We start from the raw sequence: 16,939 nt of genomic DNA, 5'->3' as shown, positions 1-16,939 counted from the left end.
TCAGAATTTTCTGTGCATAAGTTCTTACAGCAGATTTATGTTTGTTTCTCCTCACCCTGATCTCACGTGTAGTTAGTCCCACATAGACGCGCCCACACGGGCATCTGAGCATGTAAACCACCTTACTAGTCCTACATGTGTACATCCCCTTTAGCATGATTTTATGCCCTTTCAGGGGGTGGTGGATTCTCTCCCCTTTAATGATCCCATTACAATTCTGACAGGAGAGACATTTGCGACACGTTCTAAGTTTCATCTGTAGATTTCGCTGGGGTTTTTATATCACCATATTGGCGATGGATTGGCCTTTTCTGTACACAAATCTTGGAGGCTCACTAAATAGCTTACCGTATTTCTCATCATGCTTTAGCATGTCCCAATGCTTCAGAATTGTCTTTCTAATAATATTAGAATATTTATCAAATGTTATCTGTCTCTTTTTTGTCTTTCTCTCTTGGTATTTTTTTCATGCTCTATGTACCTCTTCTTTCTTATAGTCCCGAGCAGAACTTATCCATCATCTTCACACATTGTGCCTCGCATACTTTATCATTTTTACAAATACATCCGCATTAATTGTCCTTTAGGGATCCCCTTAAAGGTCATGGGGGCGTGGTGGCATGTTCTATGCAATAGGTTGTTCCTATCCATCTCTTTACTGTACAACTTAGTGTCAATCTGACTGTCCTTTACTGTAATCTCTACATCTAAATACCGTACTGTGGTGGGGTGAATCTCCACTGTGAATTCTATCAGCTCATGAACATTCTTCAAGTGCCCAATAAAGGAATTAGTACCAGTCCAAAACAATAGGACGTCGTCCACAAATCTAAGCCAAGTATGTAAATGAGCACTATGTTCATGAGCTGATACAGTTGTCTTCCAATGTGGCCATAAAAATGTTGGCAATACTGGGGGCCACCGGAGACCCCATTGAAACGCCTTGTGTCTGGAGAAAAAAATCTTCCCCAAACCGAAAATAATTCTTAGTAAGAACTAACTCCAAAAGAGACAGCAGAAACCTAATTGTGGGATTGTCCAGGGGAGCATTCTCACGTAACTTCTCCCGTACCACTTCAAGATCTTCATTACATGGTATGTTAGTGTATAAGCTCTTGATGTCAAGGAACCGACAAAAGTCACGTCCCTGACATCAAGAGCTTCCAGATGGACTAGTAAATCAGTAGTGTCTTTAAGACATCTAGGTAACTTAGAAACCACTTCTTGTAGATATTGATCAACATACGATGAAGGAGCATAGAACACGAAGTCAGTGGCCGAAACTATAGGGCGCCCTGGCGGGTGGTCAAGCCTGAAGAAAGAGGAACATGAAGGCATTGAGAAAGCAAAGAAAACATTTGGGGAGACTTCTGTTGCACGCCACTTCCACGAGTTTGGTCACAAAGTTTGTGACCTGAGGTGGCTTGTATTAGAGGAAATCCATGGAGCAAGCAGTAGTGACATAAAAAGGAAATTGTTACAAAAAGAAACATTTTGGATATACCAGCTAGAGAGTTTACACCGCAAAGGGTTAAATGAAATCTGTAACTTTGCCGTATTCTTGTAAGAGAGGATTAGCATTACCATCTTTTCATGATATTATGATGACGTTTATAATAGTGGTGGCCAGTACTATTCTAAAAAGATGAAAATTGAAGTATGTTATAGTAACCATTGCTATTATTGGAGATCTTTAACCTATATTTCATTGTTGTATAGTGATTTGATATGTAAATGAGCAACTGCTATAAATATGGTGAAGGGTGCACTCCAATTATGCTTGAAAAAGGGGGCGGAGCTCCAAAACTTAGCAAGACGTGTGGTGGTCATCTTACGTTCTGTAAAGAGTGAGAGTCTTCAGACAGGAATGGAGCTTACCAGCGCCACGGCGTGACCATCGGGTTCTCCGGACTCCTGAGCACTGTGCTGATATCTCTTATTTCATTACTTTTTGTAAAATTGTTTGTTATTGCAAAAGAAAAAAACTAACAAAGATTTATTCTGAGAAATTTACGTGTCCTGTTTTTTTGCTATTTTGATACTGGCCTTGGCTGGATTATCAGTGTGAGTTCATCTGTTCATCGTGTTCTCCACAGAGAAACCACATCAGCAATGATCTTAGAGAAGTAACGGGAAGGGCTATATGACCATTTCCCCAGCCCAGGAAGTTGTGTAGTCCTCTCATCAGTGTTGTGGTGTCTCTAGCTCTTTGGTTTAGGAAGTTGTTTAGTCCTCTCATCAGTGTGGTGGTGTCTCTAGCTTCCCCTCTCAGTAAGTTGTGTAGTCCTCTCATCAGTGTTGGGGTGTCTCTAGCTCTCTGGCTCAGGAAGTTGTGTAGTCCTCTCATCAGTGTGGTGATGTCTCTAGATTCCTGTCCCGACACAACTTCCTGAGCCAGAGAGCTAGAGACACCACAACACTGATGAGAGGACTACACAACTTACTGAGACTGGAGGCTAGAGACACCACCACACTCATGAGAGGACTACACAATCTCCTGAGCTAGAGACACCACAACACTGAGAGGACTACACAACTTCCTGAGCCAGTGTGGTGGTGTTTCTAGCCCCCTGGCTCAGGAAGTTGTGTAGTCCCCTCATTATCAGGGTGGTGGTGTCTCTAGCTCTCTGGCTCAGGAAGTTGTGTAGTCCCCTCATTATCAGGGTGGTGGTGTCTCTAGCGCCATGGCTCAGGAAGTTGTGTAGTCCTTTATATATACGAAATGAGCTGCACCTGGGTCTCTCACACACGTGTGTATAACAGAGGGCCTGTCAACCTCTGAAAGCAGTCCAATAAAAAGAGAATACACACACGAAATGTTATGCTTCAATATTCTTTATCCAACCATATGTACAAGGATACAAATGCACAAAGGTATATTCACCCCACTCAAGTGCTCAAAGTCCAGATGCTGTGTGAGAGACAAAGTGTTTTCGAAAGCTCCTTAGTTAGAGCGCTGTCATCCTCATGAAGGAGATCGGCGTTGCGAAGGCAGACGCCGGATTCTGCGACGTTTCGTGGAAATGTTCCACTTTGTCAAGCTCTAACTGAGCTTTTGAAAAGACTTTGTCTCTCACACAGCATCTGGACTTTGAGCATTTGAGTGGGGTGAATATACCTTTGTGCATTTGTATCTTCGTACATATGGTTGGATAAAGAATATTGAAGCATAACATTCAGTTGTGTAGTCCTCTCATCAGTGTGGTGGTGGATCTAGCTCAGGAAGTTGTGTAGACCCCATATTATCAGTGTGGTGGTGTCTCCAGCACACTGGCTCAGTAACTTGCGTGGTCCCCTCATTATAGTGTGGTGGTGTCTTTAGCTCCCTGGCTCAGGAAGTTGTGTAGTCCTCTCATTATCAGTGTGGTGGTGTCTCTGGCTCAGGAAGTTGTGTAGACCCCTCATTATCAGTGTGGTGGTGTCTCCAACATTCTGGCACCTCCAGCCTCCTTCACCATCTTCCTATCAAATCTTATTGCAACATTTGGGCAGCAATCTGGAGTGGTTACAGCATGCTGCTGTTTGCTGAACAGTGCCACAGGCAGAGGAGTGGATAATAAATTCAGGCTGTGTAAATAAATGTTCTACAGCAGCTCTGAGGCGGGCACTGGCAGTAGTGCTGTGGGAGGGGAGTAGTCAGGGTGGGAGGATAGAGATGAAAAGCTGACTGTTGCAAAGCATTTGGGGAATTATATCACTGAGCAATCTCTTAACCGGGAAGTAGGGATTTCTGACTGCGGACGAGAAGATTACCAACCTACACATGGTGGTTCCAGAACTGGGACAGATAGGTAAGTAATGCCACGTGATTTCCCTAGTCACCCTCCATGATGGCACCACAGGAGAAGGTTGTTGCCCTTTGAGTCTCCATCCTGCGACTTTGTGATGGAAGAAAGCGCTTTTACGCGGAGCACCACAGGAGTGAGCGGTGAGGCAGGGCGGCAGCCATCGTCTGGACGCTACCACCGAGGGAGTAGTGGTCTTGGATTATTAGCAGGGCCTGATTGTTTTTGTTGTTCCTGTGCCTGGGCAGCAGGGTTTGCTCGGAGTGCCCCCTTCCTCCCCTCCTCCTGTGCTGCAGGCAGAGCTGTAGGGGATGCTGCCCCACCTGCGCCGCGGTCTCCATTCTGTGCAGTGAGGAGCTTCCTCTGGGCAGAAGCCTCCCTGGCATTTCTTTTAGCTCTCCACCTAAGGGAGCCCTAAACAGGCCGGCCATCTCTCTCCAGGACAACGGGCCCTGAAGAAGGAAGTCTCATAGCACAGTCATCCTCACTATCCTCCTCCTGTACCCGCTACCTGGCACTGAGATCCTCCTGTACCCGCTACCTGGACTGACATCCTCCTCTACCCGCTACCTGGCACCGACATCCTCGCTATGTAGAGGTTATGGCGCATCCTTGCAGTAGAATTGTTCCTTGTTTCCCATAGCAACCATATTGTTGAGCTCTGGTAAAGTGAAAGCTGAGCTGTGATTGGCTGCTCTGGGAGAGGTCAGAGGATCTAACTAGGCGGTGAGGTACATCCGACCATTCTCCTCCATCCCAGAAGATTCTTGGAGGAAAATAAGGAAGTAAGGAACGTCAGCCACAACTTTACTATGAAAAAGGTGATGAAGACGAGATTACACGTGGCTCATATGAGAGAAAACTGTGTATACTCCACACACCCCCATACTCCACACCCCCCACCCATGTACTCCTCATCGCCCCACCCCTATACCCAGCGGTTCCTCCCATACTCCACACATACACTGCCCCACCTCCATACTCCAGATCCAGCCCCCGTCTGCCCTTCCAGACCCCAGTCCCCTCCATACTCAGTAACCCTTGTCCTGCCCTGTTCGAGTAACAGAGTAATATTTCAGAGTTGTCTGGTGACTATCTTATGTGGAGTGTTTGGGTCGGTGGCTCTGGCTGTGGCATCTCACTCCTACTTGCCATCATTGTTGGTTTTGGCGCCTGAGGATGGGTGTTTGGTGTTTCTGCCATGGAACCAGGTGATTGCTGGATCACGATTTATAATAGAAAAAAACCTAAACAAAAACAGTGGAAAATGCGTACACTAAAATACCACAAAAACAACATCACGTTACTCATAAGGGGGATTCCAGCACCTGATACTCGATTCTGATCGCAAGGGTCTGACCACAAGGACCCTTCACAATGTGACCCAACTCTAATGGCCAAAAAGAGCGGTGGGACCAAAATGTGCACCACCACCGAAGATAGCCAAACCCTGTCCTCTCTACACTGTGTTCCAAATTATTATGCAAAAAGTGTTTAGGAGTGATAAGGTAAGAATTTTTTGTTTGTCAGTTAAACTCATTGATGGTGATGTATGTTTGGGCTCTTTATATCACTGAAAGCAATTGCAGACACCTATGCTAATTAGTTTTGGAGGTATGTCCAATTAAAGGGGTTGTCCGGCGATAAAAAATTATTCACAGAATAACACACATTACAAAGTTATACAACTTTGTAATGTATGTTATGTCTGTGAATGGCCCCCTTCCCCGTGTTTCCCCCCACCCACGCTAGACCCGGAAGTGTGGTGCATTATACTCACCGCATGTCGTGTCGTCCACGGTCTCCGATCGTCAGCAGTGACGTCTTCTTCGTGAGTCCGGCGGATCTTCCCGAGTGCTGGCCGCCCTCTGCAGCGTCATCCGAAGCTCAGCCGCGATTGGCTGAGCATAAACTGTGCTCAGCCAATCGCGGCTGAGCGGCTGATGACGCGGCCACGTCATCAGCTGCTCAGCCGCGATTGGCTGAGCACAGTTATGCTCAGCCAATCGCGGCTGAGCTTCGGATGACGCTGCAGAGGGCGGCCAGCACTCGGGAAGATCCGCTGGCCTCCCGAAGAAGACGTCACTGCTGAGGATCGGAGACCGTGGTCGGCACGTGACAGGTAATGTATAGCGCACCACACTTCCGGGTACACGGGTGGGGGTGGTGGGACACGGGGAAGGGGGCCATTCACAGACATAACATACATTACAAAGTTGTATAACTTTGTAATGTGTGTTATTCTGTGAATAATTTTTTTCGCCGGATAACCCCTTTAAAGGTAAGACTACTTAAGAATTCTGTCCCACATTATTAAGCAGCCTACATTTTCAGCCAAAATGGGAAAGAAAAAGGATCTGTCGACTGCTGAGAAGCAACAAATTGTGGAGTGTTTTGGTCAAGGCCTGACTACAATCAACATTGCCAAGACACTTCATTGTGATCATCGCACAATCAAGAAGTATGTAGCTGATTGGGGAATATGGCGGACTCTTTTCAACAGGCAACTACGTCAGGTTGAAAGAGCAGCTGCAAAAATGTCATAGCAGCAGACAAGTTTTTGAAGCTGCTGGTGCTTCCAATGTCCACCGAACAACAAGATGCAGGGTCCTTCAGAGGTCTGCAGCTGTGCGTAATCCTGTCCACCTCCTCTATCCACTTACACAAGCAGAAACGGCTCCAGTGGACCAAACAATACATGAAGACTGAACGGTGAGTGCTGTGCAACGCTCGATGGTCCTGATGGATGGTGTGGAGGACAGCTGGTGAGTGCCGTGCAAGGCTCAATGGTCCTGATGGATGGTGTGGAGGATGGGTGGTGAGTGCCGTGCAAGGCTCAATGGTCCTGATGGATGGAGTGGAGGATGGCTGGTGAGTGCCGTGCAAGGCTCAATGGTCCTGATGGATGGAGTGGAGGATGGCTGGTTGATGGACACCCAGTAATGGATTATAATAGGGGCGTTTCGGGCGGCAGCCTGGGGCCCTGAGCTCCTGGGGGGCTCCTGACCACCCAAAAAGACTTATGCTTTCAGTGGTGTACTCCGCCATGATTTGCAAAAAACAGTTTTTTTAATGGCAATTTTGCACAAATCAGGACATTATCTGTCCTGTACTATGAACGCCAGGCTGGTGCTGCCATAGTTACAGTGGGGTGGGGGGGCCAGGCTGGTGCTGCCATAGTTACAGTGGGGTGGGGGAGTCCAGGCTTGATGAACAGCCCGGGGCCTATGGTAAAGTTAATCCGCCCCTGTGGACACCCCATGCAAACACAGCTACGGCGTCAACAAGGATGAGGTGGAGTAATGTTTTGGGCTGGAATCATGGGGAGAGAGATTGTCGGCCCCATTAGGATCCCTGAAGGGGTAAAGATGAACTCCACAATGTATGTGGAGTTTCTCACACAGCACTTCCTGCCATGTTTCAAGAAGAAGAACCGTGCATTACGCAGCAAGATGATTCTCCTGCATGATAATGCACCAATGTCTCATGCTGCAAATAACACATCTGCATCTCTGGCTGCTATAGGCATAAAAGGGGACAAACGTCTGGTGTGGCCTCCATGCTACCCTGACCTCAACCCCATGGAGAACCTCTGGAGCATCATCAAAAGGAGTGTCTATAATGGAGGGAGGTGGTCTATGATGGAGGGAGGTGGTCTATGGTGGAGGGAGGCGGTCTATGACTGAGGGAGGCAGTCTATGACTGAGGGAGGCGGTCTATGGTGGAGGGAGGCGGTCTATGACTGAGGGAGGCAGTCTATGACTGAGGGAGGCGGTCTATGGTGGAGGGAGGCGGTCTATGACTGAGGGAGGCAGTCTATGACTGAGGGAGGCGGTCTATGGTGGAGGGAGGCGGTCTATGACTGAGGGAGGCAGTCTATGACTGAGGGAGGCGGTCTATGGTGGAGGGAGGCGGTCTATGACTGAGGGAGGCGGTCTATGGTGGAGGAAGGCGGTCTATGGTGGAGGGAGGCAGTTCACATCTAAACAGCAGCTTTGGGAGGAGATTCTGGCCTTAATGCAAAACAATTGAAGCAGAAACCATCCAAAACGGACAAATTCAATGGACAAGAGAGTTCAGACGCTCCTTTCGAACAAGGCTCCTATGTGCAGATGGAACATCACCGAGAAGACATTATAGACTAGAGAACTGATGTCAGTCTGTAATAATCTGCTAATTCTTATATCTCACATATCACCATTGTTTTGTTCTTAATAAAAATGAAAAAAGGTTGATAACCCTGCTGTGCATAATAATTTAGAACATGCATTTTGAGTGTTTTTTCTTTTTAAATATACTTTTTTCTTAGGCAGTTTCTTCAAAAACCTTTCAATTACACTCAAATAGTGGATGACTGCAATTCATATAGGTAATTCTGGAAAATATAAGAAAATATTATTTGCATAATAATTTGGAACCCAGTTTATAAGGAAGGATGGTGTGGCAGGGCGTATGCTGGCCTCCGTGCTGGACACACTCACCTCCCCGCAGGACGTATGCTGGCCTCCCTGCAGGACACACCTCTCCACAGGACGCACACTCACCACCCCACACTGCATATGCCAGCCTCCCTGCAGGACACACCTCCCCACACTGCATATGCCAGCCTCCCTGCAGGACACACCTCCCCACACTGCATATGCCAGCCTCCCTGCAGGACACACCTCCCCACACTGCATATGCCAGCCTCCCTGCAGGACACACCTCCCCACACTGCATATGCCAGCCTCCCTGCAGGACACACTCACCTCCCCACAGGGCGTATGCTGGCCTCCGTGCTGGACACACCTCTCCACAGGACACACTCATCTCCCCACAGGGCGTATGCTGGCCTCCGTGCTGGACACACCTCTCCACAGGACACACTCACCTCCCCACAGGGCGTATGCTGGCCTCCCCGCAGGACATTAGAGAAACAGATTGCTGAACTCAGGGAGACCGGCCAAATTACAACACTGCCGGCTGCTAGTGAAAGCGCTCAATGCAGTGAAGTCCTAGGTGCATTGCCCCCTGGGAAACAGGGTCCTTCCCGGAGGGATATCTGGCTAGTCCTGGGTTTTGAGACTCTTCAATGAGGCTTCAAGGGCTCCTCTTTTGCATATCCCTGCAGGACACACACCTCCCCCAGTGGCGTATGCTGGCCTCCCTGCAGGACACACTCACTTCCCGCACTGCGTATGCTGGCCTCCATGCTGGACACACTCACCTCCCTGCAGGGCATTTGCTGGCCTCCCTGCTGGACACACACTGACCTCCTTTCAGGGTGTATGCTGGCTTCCCTGGGAGACATCTCCCCGCAGGGCACATGCTGGCCTCCCTGCAGGGCAAACACTCACCTCCCCACACTGCGTATGCTGGCCTTCCTGCTGGACAAACTCCCCTCCCCCAAGGGCATATGCTGGCCTTCCTGCTGGACAAACTCCCCTCCCCCAAGGGCATATGCTGTCCTCCCTGCAGGGCAAACACTCACCTTCCCACAGGGCATATGCTGGCCTCCCTGCTGGATACACACTCACCTCCCCCAAGGGCGTATGCTGGCCTCCCTGCTGGATACACACTCACCTCCCCCAAGGGCGTATGCTGTCCTCCCTGCAGGGCAAACACTCACCTCCCCACACTGCGTATGCTGGCCTCCCTGCTGGATACACACTCACCTCCCCCAAGGCGTATGCTGTCCTCCCTGCAGGGCAAACACTCACCTTCCTGCAGGGCGTATGCTGTCCTCCCTGCAGGACACACACTCACCTCCCCGCAGGGCGTATGCTGTCCTCCCTGCAGGGCAAACACTCACCTTCCTGCAGGGCAAACACTCACCTTCCTGCAGGGCGTATGCTGTCCTCCCTGCTGGATACACACTCACCTCCCCCAAGGGCGTATGCTGTCCTCCCTTCAGGTAATACACTCACCTCCACGCAGGGTGTATTCTGGCCTCCCTGCAGGACACACACGTGGAGGATTGGGGGTCCCAGTAGTCAGACCCCTGCAAGCAGACACATTCCCTATCCTCTTTTTGACACTTTTTTTTTTTAGCTAAAATACCACAAAGATGCTTGTGGAGGGGGTGTCCAAAGGGGAAAAAAATTATATGGCTGGAAGCAGCATTAAGAGTGACCTCATCTGCCGCAACCCCCACAACGGCCATTACAATGACTCCCAGTCCCCAATCAATCACTTCACTGTCCGGCTAGTAATTACCTGAGTGGGGACAACAAATCACAGGAAGGAGAAGCGGGGACTGGGAACCATCAAAATGGCAAAATGGGGGATCAGGGTAGGTGAGTATCACTTCTTTTGTACTGAGCCCCCAGCTGAATGTTAGCAGTTTCTGTTTCTGGACAATTCCTTTAAATAGACCTCATCACCAGATATAATCAGCAGGAGCCGATCCCGATGCCAATACCTTCTGTTTTAACTGAATCCCTGGCTAGTGAAGGCGTTGTGAAGCAGAGATGGTGTTCTCTGTGGGCGGAGCTCATGATGCTCACCGTCCTATCAGCTTCATTGGCCCAGCTGACCTGTGTGGTTTTCTTGGAAGACGTCGGGAGAAGACTGGGGTCTGGTCACCAAAGAGTCGTCCTGGTGTGGTCTTCTAAGATAACCTTAAAGGGGTTTTCCAATGAAAATTAACTTGTCCCCTATCCGCAGGGGCCCCCACTCCTATGGAGTCACGTGGCGGGAAGGGGGGGGGTGTTAGGAGGTCGTACCCCCACAATGTGGATAGGGGGCAAGATCCAGTGGATGTGCGACAAGTATTGATTGGGCAAAACCAAACTGAGGATTCTGAGGAGTCAGGGAACCTAGTGGGAGTCAGCGGGAAGGTTCTCGGAGGAGGTCTCTACAGCTTCTTTGTCTGGGCCTCTGTGCTGCTCATAGTAACCCTGCAGTTCTAGAACCTTCTACAGAGCGAGACTGGGGATAAAACATTGAAAGCCTTAGGAGAGACCACCAAGGCTTGCAGGGGGTCCTCCAGGTACAATAAGGGTCTGTAGCTGGACCGCCACAGCCACCTCACAATCCACCCCAGCTTCTCCATACGTGTAGTTATGCTGCGTCCTATCCAGCAGGACATGTTACATCTGAGTGCAAACCCTGACGAGGCCGCAAGGGATTTTATTGCAACTTTATTACATTACAGAAAATGTGTTTTAGTAGTAGAGTTAGTATTACGGGGGGTCATCCTGCTGGGCCCCTAACCCATCCTGTACAGTGAGGATACGGGAGCCCCTAACCCATCCTGCACAGTGAGGATACGGGAGCCCCTAACCTGTCCTGCAGGGTGAGGATACGGGAGCCCCTAACCTGTCCTGCACAGTGAGGATACGGGAGCCCCTAACCCGTCCTGCAGGGTGAGGATACGGGAGCCCCTAACCTGTCCTGTACAGTGAGGATACGGGAGCCCCTAACCCGTCCTGTACAGTGAGGATACGGGAGCCCCTAACCCATCCTGTACAGTGAGGATACGGGAGCCCCTAACCTGTCCTGTACAGTGAGGATACGGGAGCCCCTAACCCATCCTGCACAGTGAGGATACGGGAGCCCCTAACCCATCCTGCACAGTGAGGATACGGGAGCCCCTAACCTGTCCTGTACAGTGAGGATACGGGAGCCCCTAACCCATCCTGTACAGTGAGGATACGGGAGCCCCTAACCTGTCCTGCAGGGTGAGGATACGGGAGCCCCTAACCCATCCTGCACAGTGAGGATACGGGAGCCCCTAACCTGTCCTGCACGGTGAGGATATGAGGTCATCTCAGGCCAGTCTTTATATGTGTTCCCTGATGAAAAGGCAAATATACAACAGAAACCATTCTGAGTTCTTTACCCCCGCTTCCTTCTCTGATGGCCGAGTCCTTATATGAAAGGTTTAGTCTAACGTTCCACCAGTCATCAGTGCTACAGTCTGTGCTTCTCTATCACTACCCCAGCTTCTACACTAGTAAGGTCCACTGACTCCTGGCACCATTCAACCAAACTCAGCATCTATCTGGTGAAAACTGAAAAGGGGGAGGATGTGGATTTAGCTCTTCTGGATGTCAGACAGTGGCAGTTTTCTCTCCGGCTGTTTCTTCTGGATGTCGGACAGTGGCAGTTTTCTCTCCGGCTGTTTCTTCTGGATGTCGGACAGTGGCAGTTTTCTCTCCGGCTGTTTCTTCTGGATGTTGGACAGTGGCAGTTTTCTCTCCGGCTGTTTCTTCTGGATGTCGGACAGTGGCAGTTTTCTCTCCGGCTGTTTCTTCTGGATGTCGGACAGTGGCAGTTTTCTCTCAGGCTGTTTCTTCTGGATGTCGGACAGTTGCGGTTTTCTCTCCGGCTGTTTCTTCTGGATGTCGCACAGTGTCGGTTTTCTCTCCTGGATGTCGGACAGTGTCGGTTTTCTCTCCTGGATGTCGGACAGTGTCGGTTTTCTCTCCTGGATGTCGGACAGTGTCGGTTTTCTCTCCTGGATGTCGGACAGTGTCGGTTTTCTCTCCTGGATGTCGGACAGTGTCGGTTTTCTCACCTGGATGTCAGACAGTGTCGGTTTTCTCTCCTGGATGTCGGACAGTGGCGGTTTTCTCTCCTGGATGTCGGACAGTAGCGGTTTTCTCTCCGGCTGTTTCTTTTGGATGTTGGACAGTGGCGGTTTTCTCTCCTGGATGTCGGACAGTAGCGGTTTTCTCTCCGGCTGTTTCTTTTGGATGTTGGACAGTGGCGGTTTTTACTCCGGCTGTTTCTTCTGGATGTCGGACAGTGGCGGTTTTCACTACAGCGGTTTCTTCTGAATGTCGGACAGTGGCGGTTTTTACTCCAGCTGTTTCCTCTGGATGTCAGACAGTTGCGGTTTTCTTTCCGGCGGTTTCTTCTGAATGTCAGACAATGGCGGTTTTTACTCCAGCTATTTCTTCTGGATGTCGGACAGTGGCGGTTTTCTCTCCTGGATGTCAGACAGTCGGTTTTCTCTCCCGGATCTCGGACAGTGGCGGTTTTCTCTCTGGCTATTTCTTCTGGATGTGGATTTTGTTGTGTCTGCTGAGATGGGATGAAAGTCTGAAGCGCTTCCTGCACAAGGAGCACTCGTAAGGCTTCTCTCCGGTGTGGATTCTCCGATGGGCTGCCCGCTTCGACTGACTTATAAAACATTTCCCACACTCTAGACAAGCAAAGGGTTTCTCCCCTGTGTGACTCCGCTGGTGAATGACCAGGGAAGACTTGTGTCGCAGACATCTGCCACATTCAGAACAGATGTAGAGCTTCACCTCCTTGTCGAGGATCTGGTGAGTCCGCTTATGTGTGGCCAAGGAGGCCCTGTCCATGAAGCACATCCCACAATAAGAACATACATGCTCCTTTTCTTCTTTGTGGATCTTCTTGTGTTTAAGCAGAGTTGACTTTCCAGCAAAACATTTCCCACATTCTGAACACAGATAGGGTTTCTCCCCTGTGTGGATCCTTAGATGTTCTGTCAGTGATGCCTTCATACTAAAACATTTTTCACATTCGCTACATTTATAAGGTCTCTCTCCAGTGTGAATTCTCCAATGAGCAACAAGCTCGGCATTTGAAGACAAGCCTTTCCCACATTCAGAACATTCGAATGGCTTCTCTCCTGTATGAGTCCTTAGATGCTTCACAAGTTGAGCGTTGATAGAAAAACATTTGCCACATTCGGAACATCTGTATGGTTTCTCCCCAGTATGAGATCTCTGATGGATTACTAGTAGAGAATTGCTTGAGAAACACTTTCCGCATTCAGAACACTCATGGATTTTTTCTTTCTTGATCTCTGAGGTCTCTGGCAAGTCATGATTGTTACATTCAGAGCCAAGATAGTGATGTTCTCTGGAATGGACCAACTTGTGTTCGGAGAGTGAAGACTTGTATGCAAACAGTTGTCCACACTCCAGACACTCATAGGGCTTCTCCCCCGTGTGCGCCACCAGGTGGAGCAGAAGTGAAGGCCGATCCACACAATCCATCCCACATTCTGAGCAGATGACATTGTTCGCTACCATGTGAAGTCTTTGATGGTTGACCAACTTTACCTTGTCTGAGAATTGTTTCCCGCACTCATAACAGCAGAACTCCTTCTCTGACGTGTGGGTTTTTTGGTGCCGAATCAACTTCCAATTCTCGAGAAATCTTTTGTCGCACTGTGAGCAGGCGTAGGGTTTCTCCCCGGTGTGAGACTTTATATGACGGACTAACTTGCCTTTCTCCAGGAACTGTTTGCCGCATTCGGTGCACTGGAAGGGCCGCTGGCTGCTCTGGAGTCTGCCCCCCGCTGTAATGCTACCCTGGTCAGTATAGTTCTGCCTGGCGTGTGATCTCTGGTGGAGGACCAGCTGAGTACTGCTCAGAAAATACTCATCACACTCGGCACATTCGTACAGCGCCTGGCTGGTAGGAGTTCTCGGATATTTGGAGAAGTGCTGGTAGCCGTCATACTCCTCAATGGAGTCCATGCTTAAATGATTAGCCAGGTATTGTGGAGACATCTCTCCAGGGATATAGATCTCATCGCTCAGGGGCTCTCCCTCTTCCCATGAGGCCAGAGGGGTCTTAATCTGACTGGATGAATAGTGTCCGTCCTGGGTGGAGATATAGATAGGATTGTCTTCATCCCAGGATGACTCCTCCTTGATGAGGATGGATGGATACATGGCGGCGGCTCTGTGTAGAGGGACATCTGCCAGACTTCCTTGGCTTGAAATGGATTCTTCAGTACTAGAAAGCTGCTGCACATGAGGTGGGGGGATATGTGGCTTGGGGTCTATGATTTGTACTTCAGGTTCCGTCTCCATGACAGGCGGTGGATGGACCTCAGTGTCATCGATGCAAATATAACTGCTGACAACCTTGTGGAGATGTTCCTCAGACCCCGGGCAATCTCCATCCTTGGTGGTTGTTCTGAGAGAAGTCGTCTGTGTAGACTCTGGAGATGAGATCAGTTTATGGAATCCACTCGAGGACACAGTCTTCTCCGGAACATCTACAAGAAAGAGAGACATCTATGTGTATGGTGCAGAGTCTGAAAACACAGAATGAACATCTCTATGGCAGCAACAGCTAGTGACAGCTAGTAACGGCAAGTGACAGCTAGTATCAGCTAGTGACAGTAACATCTAGTGACACTAACAGCTAGTAACATCTACTAACAGCTACTAACATCTAGTGACAGTGACAGCTAGTATCAGCTAGTGACAGTAACATCTAGTGACACTAACAGCTAGTAACATCTACTAACAGCTACTAACATCTAGTGACAGTAACAGCTAGTAACATCTAGTGACAGTAACAGCTAGTGACAGTAACATCTAGTGACAGTAACAGCTAGTGACAGTAACAGCTAGTGACAGTAACAGCTAGTAATGGCTAGTGACAACATCTAGTGACAGTAACGGCTAGTGACAGTAACAGCTAGTGACATGTAGTAACGTCTAGTAACAGCTAGTGACATGTAGTAACGTCTAGTAACAGCTAGTGACAGCCTCTCTGCGCTCGACCACATATTAGGGAGATCAGGAGAAATCCACCGGCTACATGTCATATGTCTGCCACCAACTCTGTGCGGGATGGTCAGCTGATGTTCATCTCTATGACACAATAAGTCCCATCTAAGGGCTACATATTCCTAGAGTCTCACACAAGCGACTGAGATCAGGACAATGAGCCATCGGCTGCTACTCACACCAATAGTAGTGGAGGCGGAACAGGAATTCTGCCTCCTCAGACAGTGGCCACCGCTGCAGCTATCAGTAATGGAGGAGCCAGTCAGGAGGAATCCAGAAGATACAGTGGGACCTCAGCTCATTCAGCCCTCACCCAAAGCTCATCCAAGTAAACGAGAAAAATGAGTCCAGCTCCCGGCCAGGATTAGATGAGTTGAGCTTTATTGACACCCCAGCACCGTGCACACACTGCAGCAACCCCCCCCAAAGAGAAGCCTACGCGTTTCGATTGCAAACCGCAATCTTAATCATGGCTACTGACCTCTTGGAGTAGTCAAGACTTATAGTCCTGGGCTTCCAGCGCCGACGGTACGGAGGCCACGCCCCACTGCACACGTCAGCTGCGAGATACACCTGGACTAATTAGTCAGACCCACACCGAGGTCAGATGGCTGTGTAATGGTAATAACAACAAGCGTGTAAAAACTTACTACAACACAATATACAAACCCTGTACAATGACCATAAACTTATGAATTATAATCATGTGTCTATTACTATTAGCCATCCTGCTGTGAGCAAAGTCAGTATTCCCTGTGGCATCCAAGGTACGGCCTCATCTGAGATAAGCTGTTAAGATCAATAGTGAAGCAGCATTTCTCGCCGCAAGTTCATGCCGTGCGGTATACATGTATTGAGGAAAAACATCCAAAATGCCTCCTTGTCTCTGAGCAATGTTAGTACATCGCCTCCTCTACTTGAGGCAAATATTTTTCAATGGCAAAGATCCGAAATGATTTTGTAGAGCCTTGGTGTGCCTCAATGAAGTGGCGTGATGCCCCAGATAGCGTCCTGCCCCCCGGATGCTCTATATCATACCGATGTTCACAGGCCTGTATTTTTAATTTTCTTGAGGTACATCCCACATACATGATGTGACAATGTGTACACAGGATAACGTACACAACATTGAAGCTGTTACAGTTCATGAATGACTTGATCCTGTATGATTTGTTGTTGGTTGAGTCCTTGAAATCTTTGCACGGTAATGCATACAAGCAAGTTTTGCAGGGATGGTGGCCGCATTTATAGAAGCCTACGGCGTCCAACCATGTATGTTTGCGCTGCTGGCTTCTCCGCCCACTACCAGGCACCGAAGGGGACAGGGTATCCCCCAAAGTCTTTGCTCTTTTGGACACCACATCAATTCCGTCGGACAGAATGTCATTCAGTACCCCATCTTCTTGTAAAATAGGCAGATATTTGCGGACGATTTTTCCGATGTCAGAGAACTGAGAGCTGAATTTAGTTATGAATGTGGGTATCCTGGCTTTTTTGGTTGTGGCTGGAGTCACATGCTGATTAATTAGACTGTTTCTGTCTCTTACATCCACTTTTTTGCAAGCCCTCTGTATCATCCAATTTTTGTATCCCCTTTCGGAGAGTCTCTGGATACAGATATTTTTCTCTAGTAGGAAGCTACTCTGTTGGTCACAGTTCCTCTTC

The 16,939-nt window shown here is 49.0% G+C and overlaps 2 protein-coding genes across 3 annotated transcripts in view; one reads left to right on the top strand and one right to left on the bottom strand.

The window, feature by feature from the left end:
- LOC138798939 (oocyte zinc finger protein XlCOF8.4-like) overlaps positions 1-16,939 on the top strand; it is a 346,556-nt gene that overhangs the window by 183,253 nt on the left and 146,364 nt on the right. The gene's annotated exons all lie outside the window — the stretch shown is intronic.
- Positions 12,323-16,939, bottom strand: part of LOC138798934 (zinc finger protein 665-like) — a 90,216-nt gene continuing 85,599 nt past the window's right edge. For both annotated transcript variants that reach the window (XM_069979558.1, XM_069979557.1), the window contains exon 5: positions 12,323-14,754. In XM_069979558.1, the coding sequence (XP_069835659.1) occupies positions 12,761-14,754 (1,994 nt within the window). In that variant the 3' untranslated portion in view covers positions 12,323-12,760. The remainder of the gene's footprint in view (positions 14,755-16,939) is intronic.

This window comes from Dendropsophus ebraccatus, chromosome 8 (genome assembly GCF_027789765.1).
Source record: "Dendropsophus ebraccatus isolate aDenEbr1 chromosome 8, aDenEbr1.pat, whole genome shotgun sequence".
NCBI lineage: Eukaryota > Metazoa > Chordata > Amphibia > Anura > Hylidae > Dendropsophus > Dendropsophus ebraccatus.
This window is presented reverse-complemented; position numbering and strand designations above follow the sequence as displayed.